The following is a 26,866-nucleotide window of genomic DNA, read 5'->3' on the forward strand; positions in this document are numbered from 1 at the left end:
GCCAAAAAATACATTTGAAAAAACTCGACAGCAATGTCTCTTTCCAGAAATCATGACCCGGTTACTCAATCCACAGAACTTGTGAGCAGTTTCATGTAGGAACTAGTTTCTTAACACTGAACTACACATCACGCCAACTGTATTGCTAAGCAGAAGGAAGCATGCATCTACTGCTAGCTCACCTAGCACCACTGAGCTAGCTAACGTTACAGTGTGCATCTACTCAAGAGTGAGAGGCTCATGCTGGTGACAACATAAGATGTAAACATTAATGGCGTCATCCTTGGCTGAGCTGTAACGTTAGCTAGCTCAGTGGTGCTAGGTGAGCTAGCGGTAGATGCACGCTTCCTTCTGTGCAGTGATACAGTTCGCAAGTGTAGTTTGGAATAGAGAAAGAAAACAAAAGAAGGAAAGAAGGCACATGAGCAAGTTTGATACACAAGACCAAAAATTATGATATTGGCACATTCTGCAAAGTCTGCAAATCAAACAATTTTGATAAAAATACATTTGTTATGTTGCAAAGCAGACTTGTGTCCCACCAAATAAGAGTAACCTTTAATTGAGGACAGGTCATAGCAAATTTCCAACTCATAATCACATTGTAGGGAGCTGTGATTGTAGTGTTAAAGGGACAGTTCACCCCAAAATCAGAAATACAAATTTTCTCCTCTTACACGTGGTGCTGTTTATCAGTCTAGACTGATTTTGTGTGAGCTGCCAAAACTCAACAGCAATGTCTCTTTCCAGAAATCATGACCTGGCTACTCAAGACAATACACAAAACTTGTTGCGAGCAGTTTCCCACCACTCAGAAGGAAGCGTGCATCTACTGCTAGCTCACCTAGCACCACTGAGCTAGCTAATGTTACAACTCAGCCGAGGAGGGCGCCATCAGTGTTTACATCTCGCACTCTCATGAGTTAGAGCCTCTTGTCCATGAGTAGATGCACACTTCCTTCTGCGCAGTGATACACGAAACTGCTCACAACAAGGTCCTTGGTTTATCTTGAGTAACTGGGTCATGATTTCTGGAAAGAGACACTGCTGTTGAGTTTTTCAGAAGTATTTTTTGGGCGCTTTGAGCACCACAAGCTGAGTGCCATCTAGTTCCATTATCTTTAAAAGAAGGCAGACATCTCTACAGCCGATATTTCCAAAACTCTGCAGCTCACACCAAAATAATTTAGACTGATAGATAGCACCTCAGGTAGGATTAAACATATGTGTTTCTGATATTGTGGTGAACTGTCCCTTTAAAGACTGACAGTGAACTTGTTGCAATTAATTTCCATGAATCAATTCCCATCTTGTTGAGAGCGGATTGATCCTCGCTGGAGCTCGTTGTGACCAACCTATCGACACATGTTAGAGAGATGATGGAGCGCTCTGTGGAAACGATGTAGTTACTAGATCTCCCTCCATCGACGCTGAGTCTAAACACTTAAGATTGATATGTTTTTGCAGAGGAGTCTGCGCACGCACACTCGCACACACACTCAGGACAGAGGCAGCAGGGGTGGCAGCGCTCTGTCAGACACAGCTATCTGGAGGTTTATGGCTCACAGGTTTTCAGACTCGGTGCTGCCTTCGCTTGCCCTTTGGGCCTAATGGACACTGATGGAAAATGACTCCACTGTTCCAGCGATCCATCAGACGCCCTCTTTCTCCCTCTCCCTGAGCCCATCCATCAGGGCCGCAGCTTTCAAACACATAGTGAACTTTATGGGCGCTTTACGTGTCCAGCTGCGATGCAAATAAACCGCCTTCAGTCAAACAGATGGTTGTGCTGGTGATTAATAAGCCTGGCGAGTAAACTATCGCAAACAAAAGCCAATAGGCTGCAGTCCTCAGTTTCACTCTTGGAAACTACAATATTTCACCTTCATTTATCTTTTTGCGCCTATTTCATAATTCATGTCTCACTGAAAGGGTCAGTTCACTTCTCACATGAAAAGCTGTGTTTAATCAGTGAGTTGAGGCTCTGCTCTGTACATCCCGGGCTGTGTATCACTGGGACGCAGTGAGTCAGCCAGCTCCGAGTCCCCAGAGGGAGCGCGGCACGGCACGGCTACAGACCCCGCCCGCGCGGAGGGAGAGAGAGGAGCGAGCGCGAGCTGGAGAGAAGGGTGGGGGGTGGGGGTTATACTTACACCGATTCAGGGTGCCGGTGAGTGTTGTTGCCGCCATAGGTGGAGGTTGCATGGGAGCGTGTTCGGATTAAAGCTGTGATCATCAGCGGCTCCCACCGGCCGCGCCGGTCAGCGTGACGCACAGGAAAGTGGAGGCGCACCGCGGCTGGAGTCACATTGGATTAGAGCCAGTGACAGCGGAGGGATCACCAAGTTGAGATGCTGTGAGAGCTTTGTGGTGTGTGTGTGTGTGTGTGTGTGTGTCTGAGAGACAGAGGAGGAGGAAGAGGAGGAGGAGGAGGATGCTCCTGTCTCGCAGTTGTTTTTTCTGTGTGATAACTTTGGACTGAAAACAACGCCAAGGAGCGCGCTCGTGTGTCTGGGATGTATTTCTTTGGACTGCAATAAGAGAAAAAAGGTCAAGTGGACGCAGTTTGAGGCTGTGGAGAGATTTGTGCGCGAGGAGAGGCGCGGAACAAAGCGTGCGCCAGGCTGAATCCCCAACACAAATCTGGGTAAACAAATATGACGGCCGATTTTGACGTTGTCCCTGCGTCTGCTGATGATCCAAGACATCGCTGGTAGAATTACAAACCTCGGGTGAATTCTGGAGTGTGATTAAGAGATTTTTAATTTCGGGGGGACCTAATCCAGGTGGCGCATCTATCTCCCCGGCTGCGCGTAATGGGAGAAAAGTTTCGGACCTTGCAGAGGAGACGCACTCGCAGCATCCCGCCGACGACGCGCTTCTGAATATCATGTGAATCCCGCTCTTCAGTCCGCCTCAGACCAAGTTTGAAAGTGAATCTCAGCCTTTCAGCATGACTTGAAACAGCAGTGGGGTTACCGGAACTCGCATGAAGCCAGTTAACGATCCATGAACCGCCGAACCGATTTGTCCAAAGACGCGCAGACGGACATTAATGATCTAACGAGGATTTCTGCAGCAGCAGCAGCAGCAGCACTGAGAGCCTGATCCCAGTGAGAGTAAGAGAGAGAGAGAGATCCCCCCTGGATGTCTATGATGTTGTGCCAGCTCGGGCAGAGGTGTGTGATGGAGGTGGTGGTGCTGACCATCCTGTCCTGGGTGTCCGTGTGGGCAGAGGAGAAGATCATATTTGACAGACACGCTGTCTACTGGAACAGCTCCAACCCCAAGTGAGTTTTACTTCGGCCTAAGTGTGTGTGTGTGTGTGTGGCATCGTTTGTCTACCTGCTCTAGAAATAATGCCAAACATTTCCAGTGAGCCTTGAAATGTAAAAGGAACCTCCACATTTTTTTTCTGTGCCATGCTGTCTGAACACACTCTTTATTTCCTATTTTATTCTCTTTCTTCTTGTTTCAGCAGTGTTTTTAGCTGAATTTTGCAATATTGATGTCTTTTACGACTGAGCAAGCAACACACACACACACACACACAGGCACAAGTGAAAGTGTGTGTGTGCACGTACGCTAGATATTTTGTTCTGTGGCACTGGGAGCTCCTTTTGTCTTAGACAATGAGGGCAGCCTGCCTCCTCCTCTCATCAATGTCTAGAGATTCTCCTTCTCTCTCTCTGTCACTGTCTCTCTCTCTCTCACACACACACACACACACACACACACACACACACGCACAGCATTTACCTTTCTTTCGGCTAATTTCAGCCACTTGTGCCAGTAAACACGAGCCGCACATTATTTCTCTGTCAATTGCGAGCACTTGTGCAAAAACCACATCTATAAACAAACAAATACAAAGGGAGACATAAACACACACGCGTGTACGAGGCCTCACACACGTGCACGCGCCCTAACACACACACAGTAACACACACACACACACACACACACACACACTGTTGTCTTTAGCCGGGCCTCTCATTGACATGGGGCAGAGCACACTGGGTCCGTCTGTCTAATAGTTTGTGACAACCTGGCCAGCCTCCCTCTCTCTTTCTTTCTCACACACACACACAGACACACGCACACGCACACACACACACTCTTCCTCTCTCCCCTCCCATCTTTTTTTTAACCTCCGTCTCTCTCCCAGGTAGATAAATAAACAGTGAAAGTGCTCCCTCTTGCTCACTCACGGCTGAATTAGTCCAAACTAACGGCCCTGTCTTTCTCTCTGCATCAATCAAACACACACACACACGCACTGAGCTAACAGGCCTGTCTCTGACTGCATCACTTTTCCACAGAAGGCTTCTCAAATATTTAACAGGCAAGGGGGAACATTTTCTCCCTTTCTCGCTGTCTCCCTCTCTCTTTCTGTCTTTCTTTTTCGGCTCCCTGTGCTCCTTCTTTCTCACCACACACACACACACACACACACACACACACACACAAACACCTACACGTTGCAGACGTCACAGGGTAAATTTAAGCTATATGGACGGTTGCTGGGGGCGCTGTTATTCCGTCAGGGTCGCACGGAGAAGTTGAAGCAGAAAGGGGGCACATCAAAAATGCATTGCTACTAAGGCAATGAATCTAGACTCTGGAGTCCCGGCGAGGTTGGTTCCCCCTGTTAGACCCTGGCACTGTCATTGCTAATGCTGCGCCTTTTTCTGCACACACACACACACACACACAGTTTTTTCCCCGCTGCACTTGTGAGGACCTTCCACTGACAACATTCATCCCTCAACTTTAATCTAAAGCTAATTCTCTTTCTAAACTTTGAGGATTACGGCAAGTTTTGTTGAGAACGAGCCCACTGGCAGAAAGAGATGAGAAGACAGGCATCCAAATCATCCCAGCTCATGTAAAATTTAGGCTACAGGATCTTTCTGGTTTATTACAATTGGGGGTTTATTTACATAGAGTTGCCCATAATAGTAAGACTGTGTTCACTGGTAAGTTATTTCCAAAATTGCATTGGTGGAGGAAGTCATATGCAGTGCTTCCACAACATCACTGTGTAAGAGCATTCAGAATCTTACCAAAATAAAAGCACAGAAGTCATGGGCTTTCCATGTCCAAGTACGACGTGCAAGGTACCCTGGGTGTGTTGGTTGCTGACGTTCTGGGACACTGTGTCAAGTTCTGCCTGTGTCATACAGTCTATTTCAAAATAAAAGCACTATGTCGATACAACACTGGCGAATTGATGTATTTTTTCCTAATGCACATGTTTGGGTTTAGGACGAAAAGAACAGGGTTTGGCTTTATAATCTTACTGGACACGAACACTGCTCTCCTGGGTGAAAGTTGGTGGTTAGTGGACCCATCTACCCATCTAAGACTACTCCCACACACCCTACTTGGACTTTCGTCTTAATTTTCATTTTTGTCCCGCTGCGTTTAACGTTAAACTATAATGTTGACCAGTTGCGTGTAATGCCATCGTGCAAGTCACTGCTTAAGCGCTGGATTTCGACGACTTCGGAGTGAGACCAGGTCGGTAATAACCAAGCAGCAACCTCCAGGGCTAAAAAATGAAGGCAAAACAAAAGTGCCAAAAACTGCAGTTCTTTGAATGGCCACTTGAGACGGGCTCCAGAATCCAGTCAAGTCCCATAGACACCCATGTTAAAATATCCAGCTTTACAGCAGAAATAAACAGGGTTAAAGAAAGGTACAATAACAGTTTTAGTCTCTATGGCTTATTTCCTCCTTCATGACAGCTGCACAGGGGGTTCATTTTTTTATAACTCACCTGTTTACATTTTATTAAGGCTTAAAGATGTGCATAATTAAGGGCGGGCCACTTTGACTGACAGGCTATCTGTTGGCTTCTCAGTCAGATCCACCCCTCGCTCCTCCACAGCGCCACCTTCTTGTCCAAATATGGGGGCTTTCCAAAACCAGACGCCACCCACTCCCACTCTGTCGTGAAGTGTAACTCCGTTTGTAGTGATCTTAGCAGCTGAATGAAGCACCCTCCATCAAGGTGTAGGGTTTAACTACAGCTGCAAACTTTGGTACAAACTGTGGCAGAAAGAGGAACTGTTATAACTTTATGTAACCATGAAGAAAAGTAAAGCTTAATCCAATTTTATGTTCCTCATATATATTTATAGCACTTTAATCTGTATGTGCTGCCATAGGCCTGCCTGAATATTTGCATGTTGTGTTTTTAATCATCAAAGAAATAAGTCAATAAATCTATAATATAATATATATATAAAATAAATAAATAGAAATAAAACTTACCTCTAAGCTTCTTTGCTGCCATTTCTTTTTTTTCCTTTTCTTTTCTTTTTATTTATATTCTATTTGTTTTCTAGAGACTAGAGAAGGATATATTTTATCCTTTATACCAGTGGTTCCCAACTGGTGGGTCTGTCCTTCTGTAGTGAGTGACTAACGGATAGCTACTTGACAGAGACAGCTAACCAGCCTGACGACATGGCCAAACATGAGGATGACGCTGAATATTTTAAACCTTGAACTAATGAGTAAGGAGAAATCTGGACCTCGTGGCTGGACCAGTTTTGAACCACTGCTTTATACAGTGTTTAATGTTTATTTGTACGGAGCGTCTTCCATGACGGACACAATGCAGAGTTGCACATACTGTTTAAGGGTTTCATAACTCACTTCCACTCCTCACTAGTTGGTTTGAGACATCACTCAATGTAGCAGACCCTCCGCATGAATGTGGAAACAATGAAAGCGGGTGGGGAGAGGATGTCAGGGGTAGTTTGAGAAAGGCCCATGATCACATCTGGCTCCAAAAAGGCAGGATGGCTTTAGTGCTGAACTTAAAGTTTCCAAACAGGAGTCTTAAGAAAGATGGGTGACATCACTGCAGCTACATCCATTATTTGCACAGTCTAATAATGCCATAGAAAGAAGAACAAAGCAAAGCTCTGCAGCACAGATTTGTATAAATGTTTTAGACTGTTCTCTAATCATTGTTTTGTTTTGTGTGTGTGTGTGTGTGAAATGATGGATAAATTGACCTCTTTGCCTCAAACAGATATTTAAATAAAACTATTTGAGAGTTTTTAGTAGAACGTGGAGGCTCATGCACCCTTCAGTAACTTGTAGACAGGTGCGTAGGAGGAAAGAGAACTTTTAGTAGGGAAATAATTAGAAGTGGAAGTGTTAACAATTTTACTGACTTAAAAAGGAGCCCCAAAGTAGCCTCTACTTCTCTGTGAAGGGTAACAAGCCAAAAAGTTTGGAAGCAACTGGTTAAAGTGTATTTTATCAGCTTATCCAAATATTTATGTAAAATCTCAAATTGGGGAGTAAAATAATGATATTTCTTCTCTGAAATGGAGGTAAAGTAAGACAACACGTTTACATGTCGTTTTCTATATGTTCTCTGACATTTATCCTAACGATATGAGGTGGTCTTTGTGGAAAAAAAGCTTGTTTAGTGGACTAACTTTGCACTTGAAGTATGCCCGTTCACTTACGTTTTAACAGGTCTGACGCTACTATGTGCCCCGGCTGTATCTAGGCTAACGGCTAACATGCTAACTATTATTTTTATGTCACTAGTCACTTGAAACAAATTTAGGACAATAGGAGACGGGTTGAAATAAACCGAAATTTCCCTTTAAAGTAAGAAGTAGCATCAAAATGTAACACTCAAGTAAATAAAGCACTTGATTAAATGTACATTATGTTCCACCAGAGCAAAACTGTCCACTATAAGAACCCATCACAGTGAATAAAGTGACTATATGTTTAATTTTTTTTTCTTAATAATTCATGTTTTTGTTGGTTTGAGAGGCTCAGCACATGGCATTCGTATATTATTTTCAGGGCATACAAGAGTACAACGAATGTATTTTTTTCTAATATGGAGGTGGACTCCAGTACATGAATTAAATCAACAAATAAGCCCCCAAGGAAAGAAAACACGTCACACATATGTCCCCATACATCACTCTACAGGGTCACATCATCACTGAGCAAGCTCATAATTATGTAGGCTTATCTTCCATTCTGATATGAGTCCATAACTGGTTCTTTCTCCTGATCACCATTTATTCTACTGAGCGTACCTTCATAAGATGATATTTCCACCATTGCATTAACCTGGTCTTTCAATTCCAGGGCCTCTGTTGTCTTCCAGTGTGTTAGAATAACTTGACAGACCCACAGTAATAACAGGAAATGCACACTTGGATACGTTTGGTACCTTGTTAAACTTTAACCTATCCCATGTGGTGTATTTTTGCACGTGTACAGTTTTGCTTTGTAATGATGAATCATTTACTTCTTACATTCTGCTTTTGGTTTTGCCTCCAAGTAAAGTAGTTCAGATAGACTGGCTGAACTGTTGGATTGTTTGCAACTTGTTGTATCATCTGATCACACTTTCATTAAAGCAGTGTCACCTTATTCCCAGAAGTCAGTCGTTGCATTGCTTATTAAAGTGTTAAGATAACTGAGAACAAAATGGCAGTGACATGGTGGTGCAGTGGTTAGCATTGTTGCCTCACAGCAAGAAGGTTCCTGGTTTGAATCCCTCTCCCTCTGTGTGGAGTTTTCATGTTCTCCCTGTGTCAGCGTGGGTTTTCTCCAGGCACTCCAGCTTCCTCCCACAGTCCAAAGACATGCAGGTTAATTGGTGACTCTAAATTGTCCGTAGGTGTGAATGTGAGCGTGAATGGTTGTCTGTCTCTATGGGTCCGTCCCAAGTCTCTTAAATTACTGCTAGTTATCTTACCTAGCCGACTTTGCTAGCTGTTTAGCCACCTAGGAAAAAATGCGAGGAGCTAGCGCTAGGAGCGATGAGCGAGCATTGTCAGTTTGAGAGACATGAGACGTCCTTTCCACTGAAGCGTCACGTGAAGCGACGTCCATTCCTGATGATGGCGGCACCGCTGGATCTGCTCCATAAAGCAGCCAGCGTCTGGCGTTACTATGGGTACATCCCAAGTCTCATTATATTCGCTGACCAAAACAGTAGCCCCTACCCCCCGCCGTCATGACTCTGGTCACACACTTTTGCATGTAGACAGTCCGATGAACAATGCAACAGGTTGTGACTGAAATAAACCTAATTGCAACATAACAATCTTGCATGAAATATCATTACTCTTTGAAGTAGGTACGTGAATTACAGCGATTCATTGCAAAGAATGCATATAACGGATACACTTCAGCTGTTTCTCTGCCATCTCGTTCAATTGTGCCAGATGTAGAGGGCGGGTATTTATACGTCATGGCGTTCAGATGAAAAACTCTTCCGGATAGGAAGCTCTCGACCATCCTAGCTCGTAGCTGCTTAAAGCTTGCTGCTGGCTCCTAGTGCTAGCTCCTCGCTGCACAAATAAGAGACTTGGGACGGCCTAGAAGATGGCGGACCTCGAACGACTTCCGGTTCAAGCGAGGAGCTAGCAGTAGCACTATAAAAATAAGAGACTTGGGACGGACCCTATGTGTCAGCCCTGTGATAGTCTGGTGACCTGTCCAAGGTGTACCCGCCTCTCACCCAGTGTCAGCTGGGATAGGCTCCAGGCCCCGACGACACCCAACAGGATAAGCAGCTACAGAAAATGAATGAACAAAATGGCCAAAGCTACAAAAATATATCGATACAAAAGCAGAATTATCCCTTAAAATCCAAGGTAAATGAATGCTGAGATTGCTTGATAGGTATATTATTTACAAAATGAACATATATATATAAATACAGACATTTTCATGACAGTTTAAAACAGCCTCAATCATCTGAATGTACCTGTGTGAAGGAGACTGTGTGAAAGAACCAGAGTGTGTTCTTTGCAAAGGCAAACATGCAGCGTGGGAGGCTACCTGTCCAAAGAGAGCAAAATAATTAACGCCAGAATGAAGTAAGGAAGCAGGTAAGACCAGATATGTAAGACAGGAAGCTAAGGAGGACACGTTTGACAGGAAGCATGAGGAGTATTGTTTGTGTGAAGACCAGATGAAGTTTTTGGCCTTTGTGGCAGCAGTTATTAACTGTACCGCTGGAGCTGAAAGAAAAACGGAGAAAATTGAGATAATCATAGATGTGGCGAGGAGATTTCTGGATGGAGAAGACGTGCAACAGCTTTTGAGAGAAGCTTTTAGGCTCTCTGAAACAACCAGGAATTACACTGACAATAGAATGGGAACTAGAAGGGAAGGGCTTAACCAGTAGGTGGCGGTAATGCAACCTTGTGGATGCCAACCACCATTACAAACCAAAGAAGAAGAATATACCTGTGGTGGTGTCCCTTACATTCACCTGTCACCCCCCCCTGACTTCTGATTGGCTTATGTGATCACATGTCAAAGAGAAACCAGGAAGTGTTGTGGTGGTGGAAGTGTGGAGGGGCCTTAATGCTGCTGGAAAGATGCTACTTCTTCAAGGTAGGACTGACACCACATGTTGAATCCAGAGCTCACACTTAGACTTTCTGAGAGATGCTAGGCGACTGGTATTGTGGAGGAGAAATTTCACACAAAATGGGATCCTTAAATGAACTTTTTTTTGTGCAGTCTATCACGACACATTTGGTGTAGGCGACTGTCTCCCAGACGAAGCACAACACCAGCACAAATATATCTGAGAGCTCATACTTGTCACCTATTAATACACTGGATGGTGATTTAGTCGGCGAGGACTGATGAGAAGCTCGGAGACTATGCAGGAATAATGAGTCCCATCCAAACTGCAGCTATTGTCTGAGGCAGAGAAGTGACACAAACAGCTGGGAAAACGAACAGCTGTGTGTCTTAATTGATCACACAACATCAAGCACACAGCTTGTATTGAGCTATCAGGATGCGTTGTCTCTTCTTGTGCTCATCAAAAGTTTGCTCCCACCAAAAAACAGCTTGAGAAGGACGTCCTGTGCAAGGTCACAAGTACTGACTTGAATTTGTAGGATTGATAATCAATGGCTGTTTTGCTCCAGCTGCGTAAACTTTTCCTAAGAAGGGAAAACTGCATGAAGTGAAAAGTCATGGTGCAGTGGAGGGATGCTGCGTGACAACTGAGATAATGGCAGATATTCAGCTGGCTGCATCAGCTTTACTTTCAGTCTGACTGTCTCTTAATCCAGTTGAAACATGCAGCACCTCAGTGAATGATCTCCCGGGGTTGCATGGATGGTTTTGGTGTTAGTTGTACATCAGTTGCGTGTATGAAACCCTTTTTAAGATGCTAACCATAAACTTTAAAGCAACTATAATCATTATCTACATAGTAACAATAGATCAAACACTACATGTGATGTTAAAGGGGTCACATGTGCACCTTTCAGCCCATTGGTTTGGTTTGGTTCACTCTCACTGCTGTCATCAGCATCGTTGAGCTGTTTTTTGGTTTTAAAAAATGACTGCATGCTACCTGCCCAGCATCAAGTCGCAGTTGATCACGTGCTGCATTTGTTTTTTGTGTCCTTTAAGCCATAGTTGTCAATGTAGATTGTGAGAGGTGCGTTCAAAAGTACGAATGATGTTGTCACAGGTGTGTAAGTGTTGCTAAGTGCCCATTTTTCAGGGTGCGATGACTGCGTCCTGAGATAAAGTTGAACTTTTGGACCACAGCATGTGCTCTGTAGGGGTGGGCGATATGATCCCTAAAATAACATCACGATATTTCAGGGTATTTTTGCGATAACGATATTCTTGACGATTTGATAAATTAAAAAAAAAAAGATCATAATTAATTTAAGAAAATAGAACTGCAACAAAACCATCAATATTGTTTTACAGTTTGCCTTCAAATATCCAGTAAAAACTAAACAAAAATGATCTCTCATTTCTTTAGTTTGTAAACAACAACAGTAACTCAGAGTGAGATTCAGATTCTGTTACAATATTAATAGTTCAACAAAATAAAATCCACCACTAATTACACATTTAAACAGCTGCCAAATACAAAAAATGTCCCCTGGGATCTATATATATATAAATCAACAGGTGATGTTCTTCTTTTAGTAAAATCCTAAATGATTGACTTGTTTTTTTTCCACCTGGACCTAGCTACAACTTGACATTCGACAACATCAACTTACTTAGCAATCATCAGCGCAAATCTGTGTGACAAAAAAGAAAGTATTCATTCAATTTAATATTTTTCATAGTTTATTTGTGGTTTTGTACTTATTGTAAAGTAAACATATAATTTTACTGTAGAGTAGATTGCTACTGACTTTTGATGGAGACATGATGGAGATGTGCTTGGCTTTATGACGGCAAATAAAGCAGTTGCCCCCCTTTTTTTATTTAACATGAGTTCTTTGAATATGGGTGTAGTTTTGAGTTTCAGTTGCTCTCTCTGTGGCAGGACAGTTTAAAGGCACTGTTATGAAGATCTAAGAGGTCAGGAGTTGGAGTAGGGGCAGAAAAGTTCAGCAGTGTCCTAAGATGATCACTTCAGATGTGTTGCCTAACCACATTATTTGATAATCCAGGTTGCGGAACTAACTGGTCATATGTGTATCAATCAATCAATCAATCAATCACTTTATTTGTCCCCAGTGGGGCAATTAGTTTCGCTATGTGTGGGACAGGTGAAGTATTGCATGTCGCAGTTTTGTTTCAGCAGTTCTTAAAAATCAGCCCCATGCAGGACTCTGTGGTGATACCCAGAACTGGGCGATCCGTCCCACTGACATTATTATGAACACTGTTAAACAACGCCTGGAAGATAATCAGCCCTGACCTCGGCATTTCTGGAAAGTAGGTTATGATTGCTTTGCAGCATCATGCTCAACCTGCCTCTGCACTCCTTGAAAGTTGGCACAAAAGTAGCACCCAGTGCCCGACCTTACTGGTACAGGTCACCTACCTGAGCAGTACATGGCATGTGTATGAGTCCTCAGCAGCTGGGTGAATACTGGACTTGAGTCACCAGGGGGCCAGAAACACAAACTGAGTGCATACCTTGTTTTGTATCTATGTGTTTGATATGTTTAACAGTTTGTAAAATATTCTCCATTAAAGATGCTAGATTTCAGCACCACTCAGAGACAGTAAAGCACAGACTTTTTTGCAGTAAATATGCAGATATAACATTATCTATCAAAAAGTATTTGGTTTCTATTTGTTTTGTTGTACCACCATTATTATAGGAAGCACGATACAGCCTTGTGTTTGTCTGTGTCTCAGATTGGGGTGAATTTGATTTATTGTGTGGAGCTCAGAGCGTTGACAAAAAAATGACAACTAGGAATTATCATCAGCAACATGTTGAAAAAACTGTAAACCTTCACTGAACGTACCTCCAACCTTTGTTGAAAATAATTTTTGTTTTGAGCATCACAATAAAATTCATCTCCATCATATCAGAGTGACAGGTGAAATTTCAGGAAATTATATCTCAAAATTTTGGAATAAAAAACAGAAACTATCTATATGGTGAGATGCCACCAGTGGCAGGCAGAAAAAGGTTTAATGCAACTTGAGTGAACTATGGAAAACCTGAGAGACAAGATGATATTTTTTTTTATTAATATATATATATATATTTTTTTTTTTTCGCAGGTGATGTTGGCCCAAGTTTATCTCATGTAGGAGATATTTCCTATGTTGAAGAAATATATAAACAATACTATTTCCTATGTTAAAGAGATATGTAAGACATATTTTCTATGTTGAAGAGATATACAAGACATATTATTTCCTATGTTGTCGAAATATATGACTTACTATCTCCTATGTTGAAGATATATGAGATATTATCTCCTATGTCGAAGAGATACATGATATATTATCTCCTATGTCAAAGAGATATATAAGCAATGTTATCTCCTATGTCGAAGAGATATATAAGCAATATTATCTCCTATGTTGAAGAGATATATGAGATATTATCTCCTATGTTGAAGAATTATTCCCTACGTAGGAGATAATATGTCTGTCTGACATAATATCTCCTACATATGACATAATATCTCCTACATAGGAGATATTATGTAGCTGATAATATTGCTTATGTATGAGATATTATGTCCTGTTAGAGATGACATATTAGACATATTATCTCCTATGTTGAAGAGATATATAAGCAATAATATCTCCTATGTTGAAGCGATATATAAGTAATATTATCTCCTATGTTGAAGAGATATATAAGCAATATTATCTCCTATGTTGAAGAGATATATATATAAGCAATATTATCTCCTACATAGGAGATAATATCTTTTGTATAGAGATACAATCTCATACAATAGAGAGTTATGTAAGTGATATTATTCCCTACGTAGGAGATAATATGTCTGTCTGACATAATATTTCCTACATAGGAGATATTATGTAGCTGATAATATCGCTTATGTATGAGATATGTCCTGTTAGAGATGACATATTAGACATATTATCTCCTATGTTGAAGAGATATATGAAATATTACTTCCTATGTTGAAGTGATATATAAAGAGATAAATGTGTAGGAGATATAATCTTCTATGTTAGAGAGATATATAAGATATTATTGGGTTAGGGTTAGGGTTAGAGGGTTAGAAGAGATATATAAGACATATTATCTCCTATGTAGGAGAGTTATACATGAGATATTATTTCCTATATAGGAGATAATATCTCATAAGTAGAAGATAATATCTCATGTGTAGGAGCTAAACTTAGGTTTAGGTTTTTTTCCTTGCCTCTCAGGGTGTATGTAGTGAACTGACCCTTTAAGAATTGCCATTTCGCTGTAGCCACTGAGGAAACTGTTGCTGAGATATTTCCCAATACTAGTGATTCTCCCTCCATTAATATTTGTCCACTTCCTCTCCGACAACCTCATTCTTGCCTGCTCTACTTTTCCCTTGCACGCTTTTCTGGCATTAATCACCATCCACGCTGACATGTTTTAATAGTTTTTTACCTGCTAATTAATTGTGCTGCCGTTCTGTTAGCCAGGTGCCTTGATCTCATCAAGTCTAACCTGGATAAGTCAAGATAAATAAAATGATTTAAACATATGTTCCTACTTGAACGAGGAGGCATACTACAAATTGGCCAAACCCTTTATATCAAGGGCTCTGGCTCTCAGCAGGGCCTATCTCTTTCAAGGTCTTGCTGGACAATAGAAAATGTACGAGATAATCCAATTCAAACAGCTCCGGCCACTTTTGGTCACGGCGGGGAGCAGCACTCACACACACACACTCAGGGTGTTGTCCACGTTGTGATGAGATACGTGGTGCTGCACAGTAACAAAGTACCATAACACACATTATCACAACAATGCTGCAACACTACAACAGGATCTGGAAATCTTCCAGACCCACATAAAGGGATTTATGCCACATGCAGGAAGGAATATTGGAGGAACACACACACACACACACACTAGTGGAAGCTCGATGTAGGTCACAAACTCACACACACACCCGCACAATCGCATACAACCAGAATTGAATACAAGGTTAGGCTGCCTCCATTTTTCTATTTACTCGCTGTCATGTACACACACTCGCAGTGGAAGCTCGATATGGGACACAGTCGTATGCACCTGAACCGGCTCTCTATTGAGTAAAAGCCCATCCTTTTTCCTCTTGTTGGCTGGCAGACAAGCGTGCACGTGCACACACACTGAGCCCCCTTCTGGCTCCCAGGCCCGTATTATAAAGCTTGCAGGTGAGGGGCTTTGTTCACCCCGAGCAGCTAATGTGCTCAGAGCAATGGGCTCTCCTCCATGCACACACACACACACACACACACACATATATATACTGGCTCAATGGTCCAGAAGGAGCACCTTATCTAATCCCATGGTTTATCCTTCAAAAGACTTTCTTTTCCTTTTCTTCTTTGTTCCTTCTCTCTCCTCTCTCTTCATCTCTGTGTCTTTGAGGAACTCTGTGTCAGTGAGAAGCGCTGATGGTTGACGACACTCTCATTCTATGGGACAGAATCCATCTCCTTGGAGACGCACACACACACATAAACACACACATGCACCCACACATCCTTTGAGGAAGAAGTGTCTTATGCACGGATCACCCACACACTCATACATATACTGTCACACAGAAAGTTTAATACACACACACACACCACACGCACCGGCCGCGCGCCACAAGTCCTTGCACATAAACCCACACACACGCTGTCTTTGCGTCGCGTCCCCTGTGGCGTCCAGTGATACGAGTAGTCACTAGCACTTCCTCAGCCCTACCACACACACACAGGCACACACACACACAGATTTGCATCCAATTTACATGGAGACTTGTAGTCACCCCCGCTCAGTTACTGACAGTTTGTCAGACTCAAACCTGCCCCTGGGTTAAATCCATCTTTCACTGCAGCCGCCACCACCACTGCCACCACCACCCACTCCACCTCTCTTTCTCTCAAGCCTTCTTCCTTTCTTCCTCTCTGTCTTTGTGTCTTCCTATCAAGCTCTCATCTTCCACTCTCTCTTATCTCCTCTCTCTTGTACTATCACGATTCTCCCCCCTCCCGCTCACATCCCGTGTGGTTAGCATGTTTTTCTTCTACAGGACCCTGAACTGTACACACTGCCTCGGGCAACCTCTTTCTGTACATAAAGCCTCTGTACATCAGGCCACATGTTCACGCAGTGACCTACATGATTGGACAGTGTATGTGTTTGTTTAAAGTGTCAGCACAGCTGTGGTTGGTGTTGAGAGAAACCAGCCTCGAGAGTAATCTGTGGAGTCCAGAGCTTCTCACGTCGAGCTAAAAATGATACTTTGAGTAATTAAAGTCGGGGGCTCCTGCATGGCAAATCATTTCTCCCAGCTCAGCATGAGAGACAGTTACATAACAAGATCTAGTGTTGCTGATCTTAGTCATCAGCACATTCAATACAATGATTGGCAGGTGGAGGTCATCTAAATATTCAGGGGCATTAGAGTGGAACAGTTTGCCTGTTGATGTTAAATGCACTGCCAGTTTCTCCAGTTAAAGCATGAAAGTCAAAAAGGGGTTGTTTGACTAAACACTTCTGTGATTCTTGACCAGAGAGGTGTTACTGTGTTTGTGCTGGATAGAGAAAACACGGCTCGGCAATATATCCATATTATATCAGTTATGTTATATGGAACTAGATATCATCTTAGATTTAGTAAGTGTTATCTTTTCCTTGTTTTAAAAGCTGCGTTACAGTAACATGACGTCATTTTCTGAACTGACTGTTGTAGCTGTTCTGTTATTTGCCTTTATCCTCTTAGACATTATATCCCAACCCACTCACTAGAATAAATGTTGGCATTGTGTGATTCTGCAAATCACAGATATGTAACACTTGTATGCCATTATTAAGTAGATATATTGAAACAATGCTGTGCTGCTAATGTATGGTTGTGTGGTTATGTTTAGGCACAAAAAAACAAAGGTTATGGTTTGGAAAAGATCATGTTTTGGCTTAAAATACCTGGTTTTGGTGGCAAAATCACCACTGGAAATGCAGTAATGCCTCGGTAAAAAACACAAGCTTTTGGTGGTAAAATCGCAGCTGGAAATGCTGCAGTGCTCTACTAAAAAACACCCTTTAAATGGCTCATTGCTGGAAATGCAGTGATGGCTTCCTAAAAATCACCCATTTTTGATCAAAAAATAACCTCATGGAATGCAGTGATGGCTTGCTAAAACACACGCTTTTGATTGCAAAGTCATTGCTAGAAATGCAGCAATGGCGCGCTAAAAACACAAGCTTTTGGTAGCAAAATTGGAGCTGGAAATGCAGTGATGGGTCGCTTAAAAACATGTTTCTGATGGCAAAATCGTCCCTGGAAATGCAGTGATGGCTCACTAAAAATCACCCACTTTTGGTGGAGAAATAAGCGCTTGAAATGCAGTGATGGGTTGCTAAAAGACACCCTTTTGATGGCAAAGTCATTGCTAGAAATGCAGCAATGGCGCGCTAAAAACACAAGCTTTTGGAAGCAAAATTGCAGCTGGAAATGCAGTGATGGCTTGCTTAAAAACATGTTTCTGATGGCAAAATCATCGCTGGAGATGCAGTGATGACTAGCTAAAGAACACCCACTTTTAGTGGCAAAGTCACCACTGGACATGTAGCAGTGGCTCACTAAAAAAACACCTGCTTTTGGTGGCAATATCTCCGTTGCAAATGCTGCAATGCCTTGCTAAAAAACACGCTTTTGATGGCAGAATTACTGCTAGAAATGCAGTGATGGCTCACTAAAAAATACAAGCTTTTAGAGGCAAAGTCACTTTGAAAATGTAGCAATGGCTTGCTTAAAAGTCGGCTTATATACATGTAATCAGAACGTCACTTTATAAACACTGATATTATACATATGAAACATGCAAATGTAACATATGCATGCTTTGCAGAAATGTACAATGCCAACATTTTCTTCTTCTGACTGAGCTGTATGTCCATGTTATTGATGATTGTGCTCAAAGCACCAAAAAATTACATTTGAAAAACTGAACAGAAATCTGTCTTTCCAGAAACCATGATCCAGAAATCAAGCACAGGAGGAAGTGTGCATCTACTGCTAGCTTACCTAGCACCACTGAGCTAGCTAACGTTACAGCTCAGCTGAGGAGGACACCATTAAGTTTTATATCTGGCATTCTCATAAGTATGAGCCTCTTGTCCATGAGTAGATGCACTCTTCCTTCTGCGCAATGATACAGTTGGCTTGTGTAGTTCAGTAGAAAGAAAATATTTCCTACATGAAACTGCTCACAGCAAGGTCTGTGGATTATCTTGAGTAACCAGGTCATGATTTCTGAAAAGAGACATTGCTGTTGAGTTTTTTAAATGTATTTTTTTGGTGCTTTGAGCACCACAAGCTGAGTGCCATCTAGTTCCATTATAGTGGAGAGAGGGCAGACACCTATATGGCTGATATCTGCAACACTCGGCAACTCACACCAAACAATCAGTCAAAAATGTTGATAATTAACCACTTGTCATTTATCTTTATGTTTGGACCCAAACAAGGCAGCTGATAGATTCTTTTTACAGCAAACATATTGACTTTTCAAAAACAGGTGTTGCTGATTACATTAATGATTGGCAGCGTTTCATGATGCAGGTGTTTGAGGTTCACCGTGCGTGCTGGCTCACTGGCACGGCATCGTTAATGTGATTAATTACACCTGTGCTTTGACTAACTGCTGTGACACCCCACAGTATATAGGCTGTGAAACAGACCTGTTGGAAGACGTCAGCTCCACTTCTGAGTAAGAGTGATTAATTATTAATACTATTTTTGTCATTTTACAGACTTGATGATTAATCAATTAAGAAAAATGTGAGATTATTTTATTATATTCAGCCCCAGACTTCTTGCCTGGGAAATGCTTTTATTCTCAACCAGCCTAAAATACATTAAACCAGATGGTAGTTTGCTAATGAAATCACAGTAAACATGCAGTTTCTGTGAGTTTCACTTTTATCTTCCTTTTCCTGGTGCCTGAGTCGAGCATTTTCCCATCACTGCTGCGTTAGTTGTTCCTCTGCTTACTGTCAATCAGCTGATGCCTGCAGGGAGGTGGGAAGTCTCTACGAGGAAATGTCACAAACAGTCAGACGTAAAAACTTTGTGACATCCGTGCTTCTTAGTCGGGGTTCGTTCTATTTTAGAAATGAAATTCATATTTCAAAAGCACATAAATTCCAAGTGAAACGGTAAACGCATGCAAAACTAAGTGTTGAATTCCTGCACATTGGCAGCGGTAAATTTATTTGGATCTTTTGTTGGGTGTGAAAAATGAAAAAAAATGATGCCAGTCGAAGGTGCTTGGCTTAAATGTGATGTTTCTCATGAACATACTGCTGTCAGAGCGCAGGATAAACACATAGATTTATTTATCTGTTACTTTTATGTAACAAAACCTTGATTTGTCTTCTGTTTCCACCTTGTACAACACTTGAGCTTCATCTCTTCGTGATAAGCCGGCGGCAACCTGGGTCTCTGGTGCTAATTTGCATTGCCAGTCATGTGTCACGCAGTCTTCTGTCAGAGAATGGAACAATTAGCAGCGAAAATCAGCATCAGATTGTGAAATATCTCCAGCCTTGTGATTTTATTTCTCCGTGGCAGCGATCTCTCCCCTTCACTTTAGGATTTTATTCTTTGTGTTATTAAGGTAGCGGCTTAGAATCACAATCCTTGTCTTAGAAATGATTTCTTTTTCAAAGTAGGTTTACCCAAAAAGAAAAGCAAATGAAAGCAGACCTCTCCCATGCATTTTTCACAGAAAGGTGTTCAGATTTCAATCCTGCCCCGAGTATCTGTGCACGCTGCAAAATCTCATCATCATTTGATCTGCCCATAGGAGTGTAATGATGTGTTTGGTATGTCAGCAGCATGGCCTTGAATCTGTAATGCAATATGAAATGTTTACTTAACTTCCCCCCCTCCGCGTTTGATTGTTCCTGCGCAGGAGCGGGTTTAAAGAACGAGTGAAGATGTTACACCGCTGCCGCCACTTCTGTTGCTACCTTCCGCTAATGAGGTTTGTTGATGGTAATGACTGTGGCAGTGATGGTTGCCGATGATGTAAGTGCTCCGAAACAACCTGGGGAGATCCCAGGAGTTGTCGTTTTAATGAAGAGAGAGAAAGAGAGAAACCAGGAGATAGAGCCAGTCAGTGAGCCGGGGAAGGGGGGGGGGGGGTTTAAGAAGAGACTGAGAGGCCAAGCAGACATGGATGAAAGAATGAAAGCATGAATAAGAGAGGACAAAATAGGGGAGATACCAGCCCGGAATATGAAAGATGCCAGACTGCGCTCAATACATAGCGAACAATGGGCATTGTCATTCCTGCTCCATCCTTGTTTCTGCTCCCCTCTAATACTTTTTCTCAGGTCCCGGCTGGTTGTGCTGATTGTGTTAGCCGAGCCAAAGAATGGGACTCTTTCAGTTTCGTCTGCCTGATACTCAGATGGGACCCCGGCTGCTCAGTCCTCATATAGTCCAGCTAGAGACTGATAATAACACATACACCACTGTCTGGCTCCGCCTCGGACTGGCCCTGAGAGACAAAAAAAGACAAAAATGTGGAAGGGAAATGAAGAGATCTGCTTGAAGGATTAGGGACGGCATGAATATGAAGAAGGACAAAAAGTTGAGTGTACAACAAAGACAAGGCTACTTCTTTTTTTTTTTTTTTTACAAAGACAAAAACGTTTGTGTTGGAGGGAAGAGAATCAAAGCAAAGGGAAACGCAGACTGAAGAGAAATTAGGTGGAAAAAGAGAGGATAAGTGGTGGTGAGAAAGGCAAAGGAAGATTACTTCTGGAAGTGTGAAGGCAGACACACACACAGCAGCGTAGTTTGAGAGAAAGCAACTATCAGTTCATGGTTGGATGGTCCCAGCAGGTGAATGTCGAGGGGCTGGTATTACAGGGGAAACACTGGCCTTTAGCGCGGAGCCTCACCCAATGTTAAAGATGCCCTCTGGTGCGCGCGGCTTTTAGAATGAGAAAGTTGGCATTTAAAATACAGGGAGATAAGATGAGGTGAAGGACGCTTCCTCCCTCCCTGTTTTCCACTTGGCATCATCGCAGGTGAGACTCGACGAAGAGCTGACCCCGCTAACTTTCATGCTGATAATAGCCTACATGTTATTGTGGGGTTTTTTTTCATACAAAACAATTTAGCACCAGACTTCAACCTAAAAATATTTGGACCGTGTATTTATTGAACAACGGGGTTATTTTCTCCCTGTCAGGCCGCACAGTGGCTTCACAAGAATCTTGGCCGGCGTTCGCACGAGTGTGTGTGTGTGCGCACATGCTACGGTGCATGTGTTGGAGCAGTGATGAAAACCGGTTTTTCATCTTCATCCAAAAAAAAAAAAAAAAAAAAAAAAAAAATCCCCAGAAGGTTTTCAAACAGTAGGAGTGGAAAGTCAAACAAAAGAAGGAGCGAGTGAATCATTTGCATTGTAATCCATCAGACAAGCCAGAGAGAAATTGTCTAATTCCCAGCCAGCTATGGACGCCTTGCCACGTTGGTTCCATCCAGAACGGGGGCACCGTAAACAAACCTCTCATTTTACACTATGCTAATGGGACATAATAAGGCAGAACCAACAGATGTTGCAGCACTCTCATGATTTTGTCGCTACTTAATTCTGCTTGATCCCGAGGCTGCTAACTAACTCAGCCCTCTGATTCCTGCACGGCTCTCTGAGGTGTCCACGTGTGCGGCACCTTCTGGTTCGGTGTGTGTGTAATTTCTCCTCAGCAGCAATATTCCCTCTGACCTGCAAAATAATCCCCACCTCAGGCCTAATCCTGAGCTAATTCTAAGCAAGACTCTGAGGGGCTGTATATTAGGAAACTGGCCTCTTATCTGCTGCGCCTGCAGACAGGGAGGATGAGAAGAGGTGACGGTGATATTGATCATTCTGATGCGATGACGGCGATGGCTCCAGTGATGATGAACATATGGATGGCAGCAGGGGTGTAAATGATAACGATGATGATCAAATCTGTCATCATTCGGTCCAGTGCGGCCCGGAAAACGTGTCTTCAATCTCAGCTCAGACACATGAATTAAAACTCTACACCTATTACATTACAGATTCAGCACAGGTGCGGATTCAATACAGTGCAGTTGTAATAGTTCATCCGGTGTTGTCGAGGATGCTGACAGCCTCGGGGACAAAAGACCTTTTACAAAGGTTGTTTTTAGCCATCTGCATTTTAAAGCGCCAGGCTGAGGGCAGGATCTCTTACTCATGCCGGGGCAACTATTTTCAGAGCTTCGCTACACCTGAGTTGTTATTTTAGCTGCATGTTTCTTTTTCCCTGCAGATTTATTAACAATGCAGTTTGATTTATTTCTGCTTTTAGAATTCAAGTTCGTGTTCTCGCCACCCGGCTCATAAACCTCTCTTGAATATGCAGGCGCAGCTCGAAACTCTCAGCATCCCAACTCAAAAAACATAAATATATTTGGTATTTATTTACACAAATAAGATCAGCGTTGATCATGACGACGATGCTAATGATGTTTATAGAGACGACGATGATGATGATGATAAGTATAATGAAAACAGCGGGGAACATAAGCAGAGTGATTAAAATGTTGATGAGCAAAATGAGGCTGGTGACAGTGATGATGATGGGAATCATGGCAGCCATGGTTAATGTTTTCATGTGATGTTGATTGTATTAATGCTAATGATAATGATGTAATGATGATGATGGTGGTGATCAGGAGGATGAATAGAATGGAAGTGTGTTGTCCAACAACGGCAAGAAATGTGTCTGGCGCACCAATAACGACAACAAATAAAGCAAAAACAATAAACATAACACAATAAAGATTAGAAATAAATAAGATAAGATAGAGTTTTATTTGTCCCTGTGCTGCTGTGGTTGCAATACAAAGTTGGAGGAGTGCAGATAGACAGAGTGCAATATACACAATCTGCAAGAAATAAAACAAGACAACAGTAAGGTCTGTCCATCTATCTATCTATCTATCTATCTATCTATCAACATCGCACATGGCGTTCCTGGACCAACATTACAGCCAACCAATCACAGCCCTCTGACATCATCATTGTGCTGCTGTGCTTCTTTCAAAATTCCTTTGTGTGTCTTCTCAGCTTAGCTTCCAAAATGAAGTTAGTTAAACTGAACAAAATCCTCAGCAACTTTAGCCAAAAACCTTATAAGCTACTTTGGGGTTAGCGAGTTAGCTTGCTAACTAGGTAGGCTATGCTAATGAGGAAGCTTGCCAATAGCCTAAAATATGTTCACTAACAAAGAGTTTGGATAATATCATTTTTCAGTTGCAAATATCTGTGATGAACAAATTTCCCCCCCTTCATGGCCGATTAAAAATGTACTCATTAGCATAGCCACCCTAGTTAGCAAGCTAACATGCTAAAACTGCAGTAGCTTACAAGGTTTTTGTTCAGTGTTATGGAGGATTTGTTTAATTGTATTGACCTGAATTTGGAAAACTAGCTTAGCTAGCTTGTAGTTGTCTGACCACTCAAAGCGCTTTTCACACTACGAGGCACATTCACCCATTCACACACATTCATGCACTGGTGGCTGAGGCTACTATACACGGTGCCACCTGCTACTCAGCTTTTAACACACTCATACATGGATGGGGTGGCCATCGGGAGCAATATGGGGTTCAGTATCTTGCTCAATGATACTCCGACATGCAGACTGGAGATTGAACCACTGATGTTCCGATTGGAACTATCTATCTATCTCGTCTATTACAACATTTGCAGTTTCATCTAGACTCATGATTACATAATAAAAATCATGTTAGTGATTGTCATGGACGAAGTGGACGATGCTTAGGATGAGGATAATGATAGTGATGGTAGTGGCAATGGTAATGAGGAGGATAGAGAGGATAAGAATAATATCATGAAAGTTATTATCACGATGATAATGGCGATGGCTATGTTGTTGACAGTGCCAATAGCGATGATGACACTGAGGCTAATCGGTGGAGGCGCTCCACTTGCTTACAGCAGAACAAAATATGGTTTCAGTGGCAGGCCTCTGAGTAATTTAGAAATTTACATAATTCTAGATGATTGCAAGACATTAAACAATCTTCATTTGCTGCTATCATTCCACAATTTGAGGTCAGTGGTCGGATATAATAGGTTTAAGATGGTATTTTAGTTGGCTTGAGAGGCCTGAATGTTGGGATAGCTACACACTAGCTATATCAAGTGCCCATCGTGGGAAACAACAATGCAGGTGCTCGCAGACTTTGGTAATTTAAACAGTTGGCACAAGTTTGATGCAACTTGTGGCTGATTGGTTGTTGCCCTGCTTCAATTTGATTGGCTCTTTGCCAAGTGCTATTGTCATCACTGGCTTGCAGTTGTCGGAAATTAGTGTTTCTTTCAAAGAAGGAAAGAACTGTGGTCATCATGAACAATGTGGAGGTCTATATTTTATCTACAAGTGCACGTCACACACTGAGCGAGCCGCCTGCTAATGACGCTGTGGGCTAATGGGCATGTAGCTACTGCCATGTTTCAGATGATACGTCATGTTTGTAGTCGACCAATGAAGATGAGTTTACATATCACCTTGGGTTCGTCCTTCACCTTCTCAAAATGATCCCACACTTTGGATTTCCTGCCCGACATGTTATTAACTAGCCTGTGGAATAACTGCAGGTACCAGCCCTGGAAATTAACCTGACTCCTGTCTGACTTCATGTCACTGTCCTTTCAAATTAAATTCCCACATGGTCCAGTCATATAGGTTTTATTTTGACAAGGCGCAGCTCCTAATAGAGTTTATATTTGTTTTTGTTTTTTTCTGTGACTAAGCAACCAATGAAATTTTGCTGACTAATGACCTTTCTGGTCGACTAACGTTTGGTCGAATATTAGAGGACAGCCCTAGCAGCAACTTCACAGTGATGCTAATAGAGGTGATATTGACATTCACAGCAGTAGTGCAGGTATAATGAAGATGACGATGGTGGGAGAATAGAGGTGAAAACGATGCAAATGGATGTCATGGCATTATGATGGCGATGATATTGTTAATGGTGACCATAATGAACAAACTGATGGTGTTGTTGGTGGTAATGAGAAGGAGAAGAGGAAAGGGTTATGAAATCCTGTAAGTGATTTTCAGGCAATGATGATGGCAATGTTGTTGACAATAACAAGCGTAACGACGCTGATGCTAATAGGGATGATACTGTTGAGAACAGTAATTGTACTGTATGGTGATGAATATGGTGGTGATGATGCCAAAGTGTGATTAGTAACGGGTTTGAAGACAATGATGAAAGGACCATGATGAGTCACCTATCCATGCTGTTCTCTCCCCTCCTGTAGGCCAATTTGAAGAACCCCCAGCTCCTCCATACCTCCCCCTTCCCTTCCTCCCCTCTTCCTCTGTCTCTGTCTCTCTCAAGGAGGTTTATGAGACAAGAATCAGAGCACTCCATTAAGATTCTTCTTCTCGCCCCTCTGTTGCCTCTCTATGGAAAATGAAGAAGAGGACAGAGGAGATGTGAGAACATTATTAGTTTTTTTCGACAGTTCTGTCTTTTCTTCGAATGGAAATAGAAAATGAGGAGATTCTTGGGCTGATGAGATTGCTCCATTCTTCGAGGCGTCACCTCTAACTCACTCACACAGCTGCGGAGACGTGTTATGTCACAAATGAGGGGGGCGGGGGGGGGGAGATTGTTCATTTCGTCTTTTGTGGTCCACCTTTCTTTTTTATACATATTTTGAGTGTATGTATGTGTGTGTGCCCGCCTGTCCGCCCGCCTGCCTGCCAGCCGTGTGCGGATACATGTGTGCCTTTGTATTCCTTTGCCCATTTTATGTGGATGTTTAGGTGTGGCTCAGGAGTGTGTAAGTGCGTTTGCTTCAGTCGGGGGAAAAAAAAAAAGATCCTTACACTGGTTTGAAGAGCCTAATCAAAGGCTGGCAAATTTTCCTCGCCTCTTGTGTAGTTCTGAAGCAACTGCTGGGCTCCTCTTCTCTCGGCTTCCCCCCTTTTTTTTTTTTTACTCCCCTCCTCTCCCACCTCCTCTCATCCCTGATTACTGAAGGGGCTGCAGGAGGGCTCTGTTCTTCACCGGGCTTTGTGTTGACGTCCTTCATAGCTGTTGCACCAGTGCTTCTTTATAGGAGGTATCAGCCTCTGAACAAACAAGAGTTTCTGCACAGGCTGCGACTGTCTGCATTTTTTATTTTCCCCCCACTGTGGATGTGTGGACACAAGTGGGTGACATGTAGCTCGCTATGGCACCAATCATCCATAAGCCTGAGGTGAAGCCAGAGACAGGAGGGAAGGAAGGAAGGAAGAGATAGTAACGGATATATTTATAGTTTATGCACAGCGGTGAATTATATTTGCCTAACAAGGAACATGGCTGTGAGGAGC

General features: G+C 42.5%; 1 protein-coding gene across 1 annotated transcript in view; it reads left to right on the plus strand.

Annotated features, from left to right (window-relative positions):
• The first annotated feature begins 2,134 nt into the window (after window positions 1-2,134).
• Window positions 2,135-26,866, plus strand: part of efna2a (ephrin-A2a) — a 135,555-nt gene continuing 110,823 nt past the window's right edge. Inside the window, exon 1 of the mRNA XM_033641917.2 lies at window positions 2,135-3,290. Within this exon, the coding sequence (XP_033497808.2) occupies window positions 3,148-3,290 (143 nt within the window). The 5' untranslated portion in view covers window positions 2,135-3,147. The remainder of the gene's footprint in view (window positions 3,291-26,866) is intronic.

The sequence above is a fragment of the Epinephelus lanceolatus genome, chromosome 15 (genome assembly GCF_041903045.1).
Source record: "Epinephelus lanceolatus isolate andai-2023 chromosome 15, ASM4190304v1, whole genome shotgun sequence".
Classification (NCBI taxonomy): Eukaryota; Metazoa; Chordata; class Actinopteri; order Perciformes; family Serranidae; genus Epinephelus; species Epinephelus lanceolatus.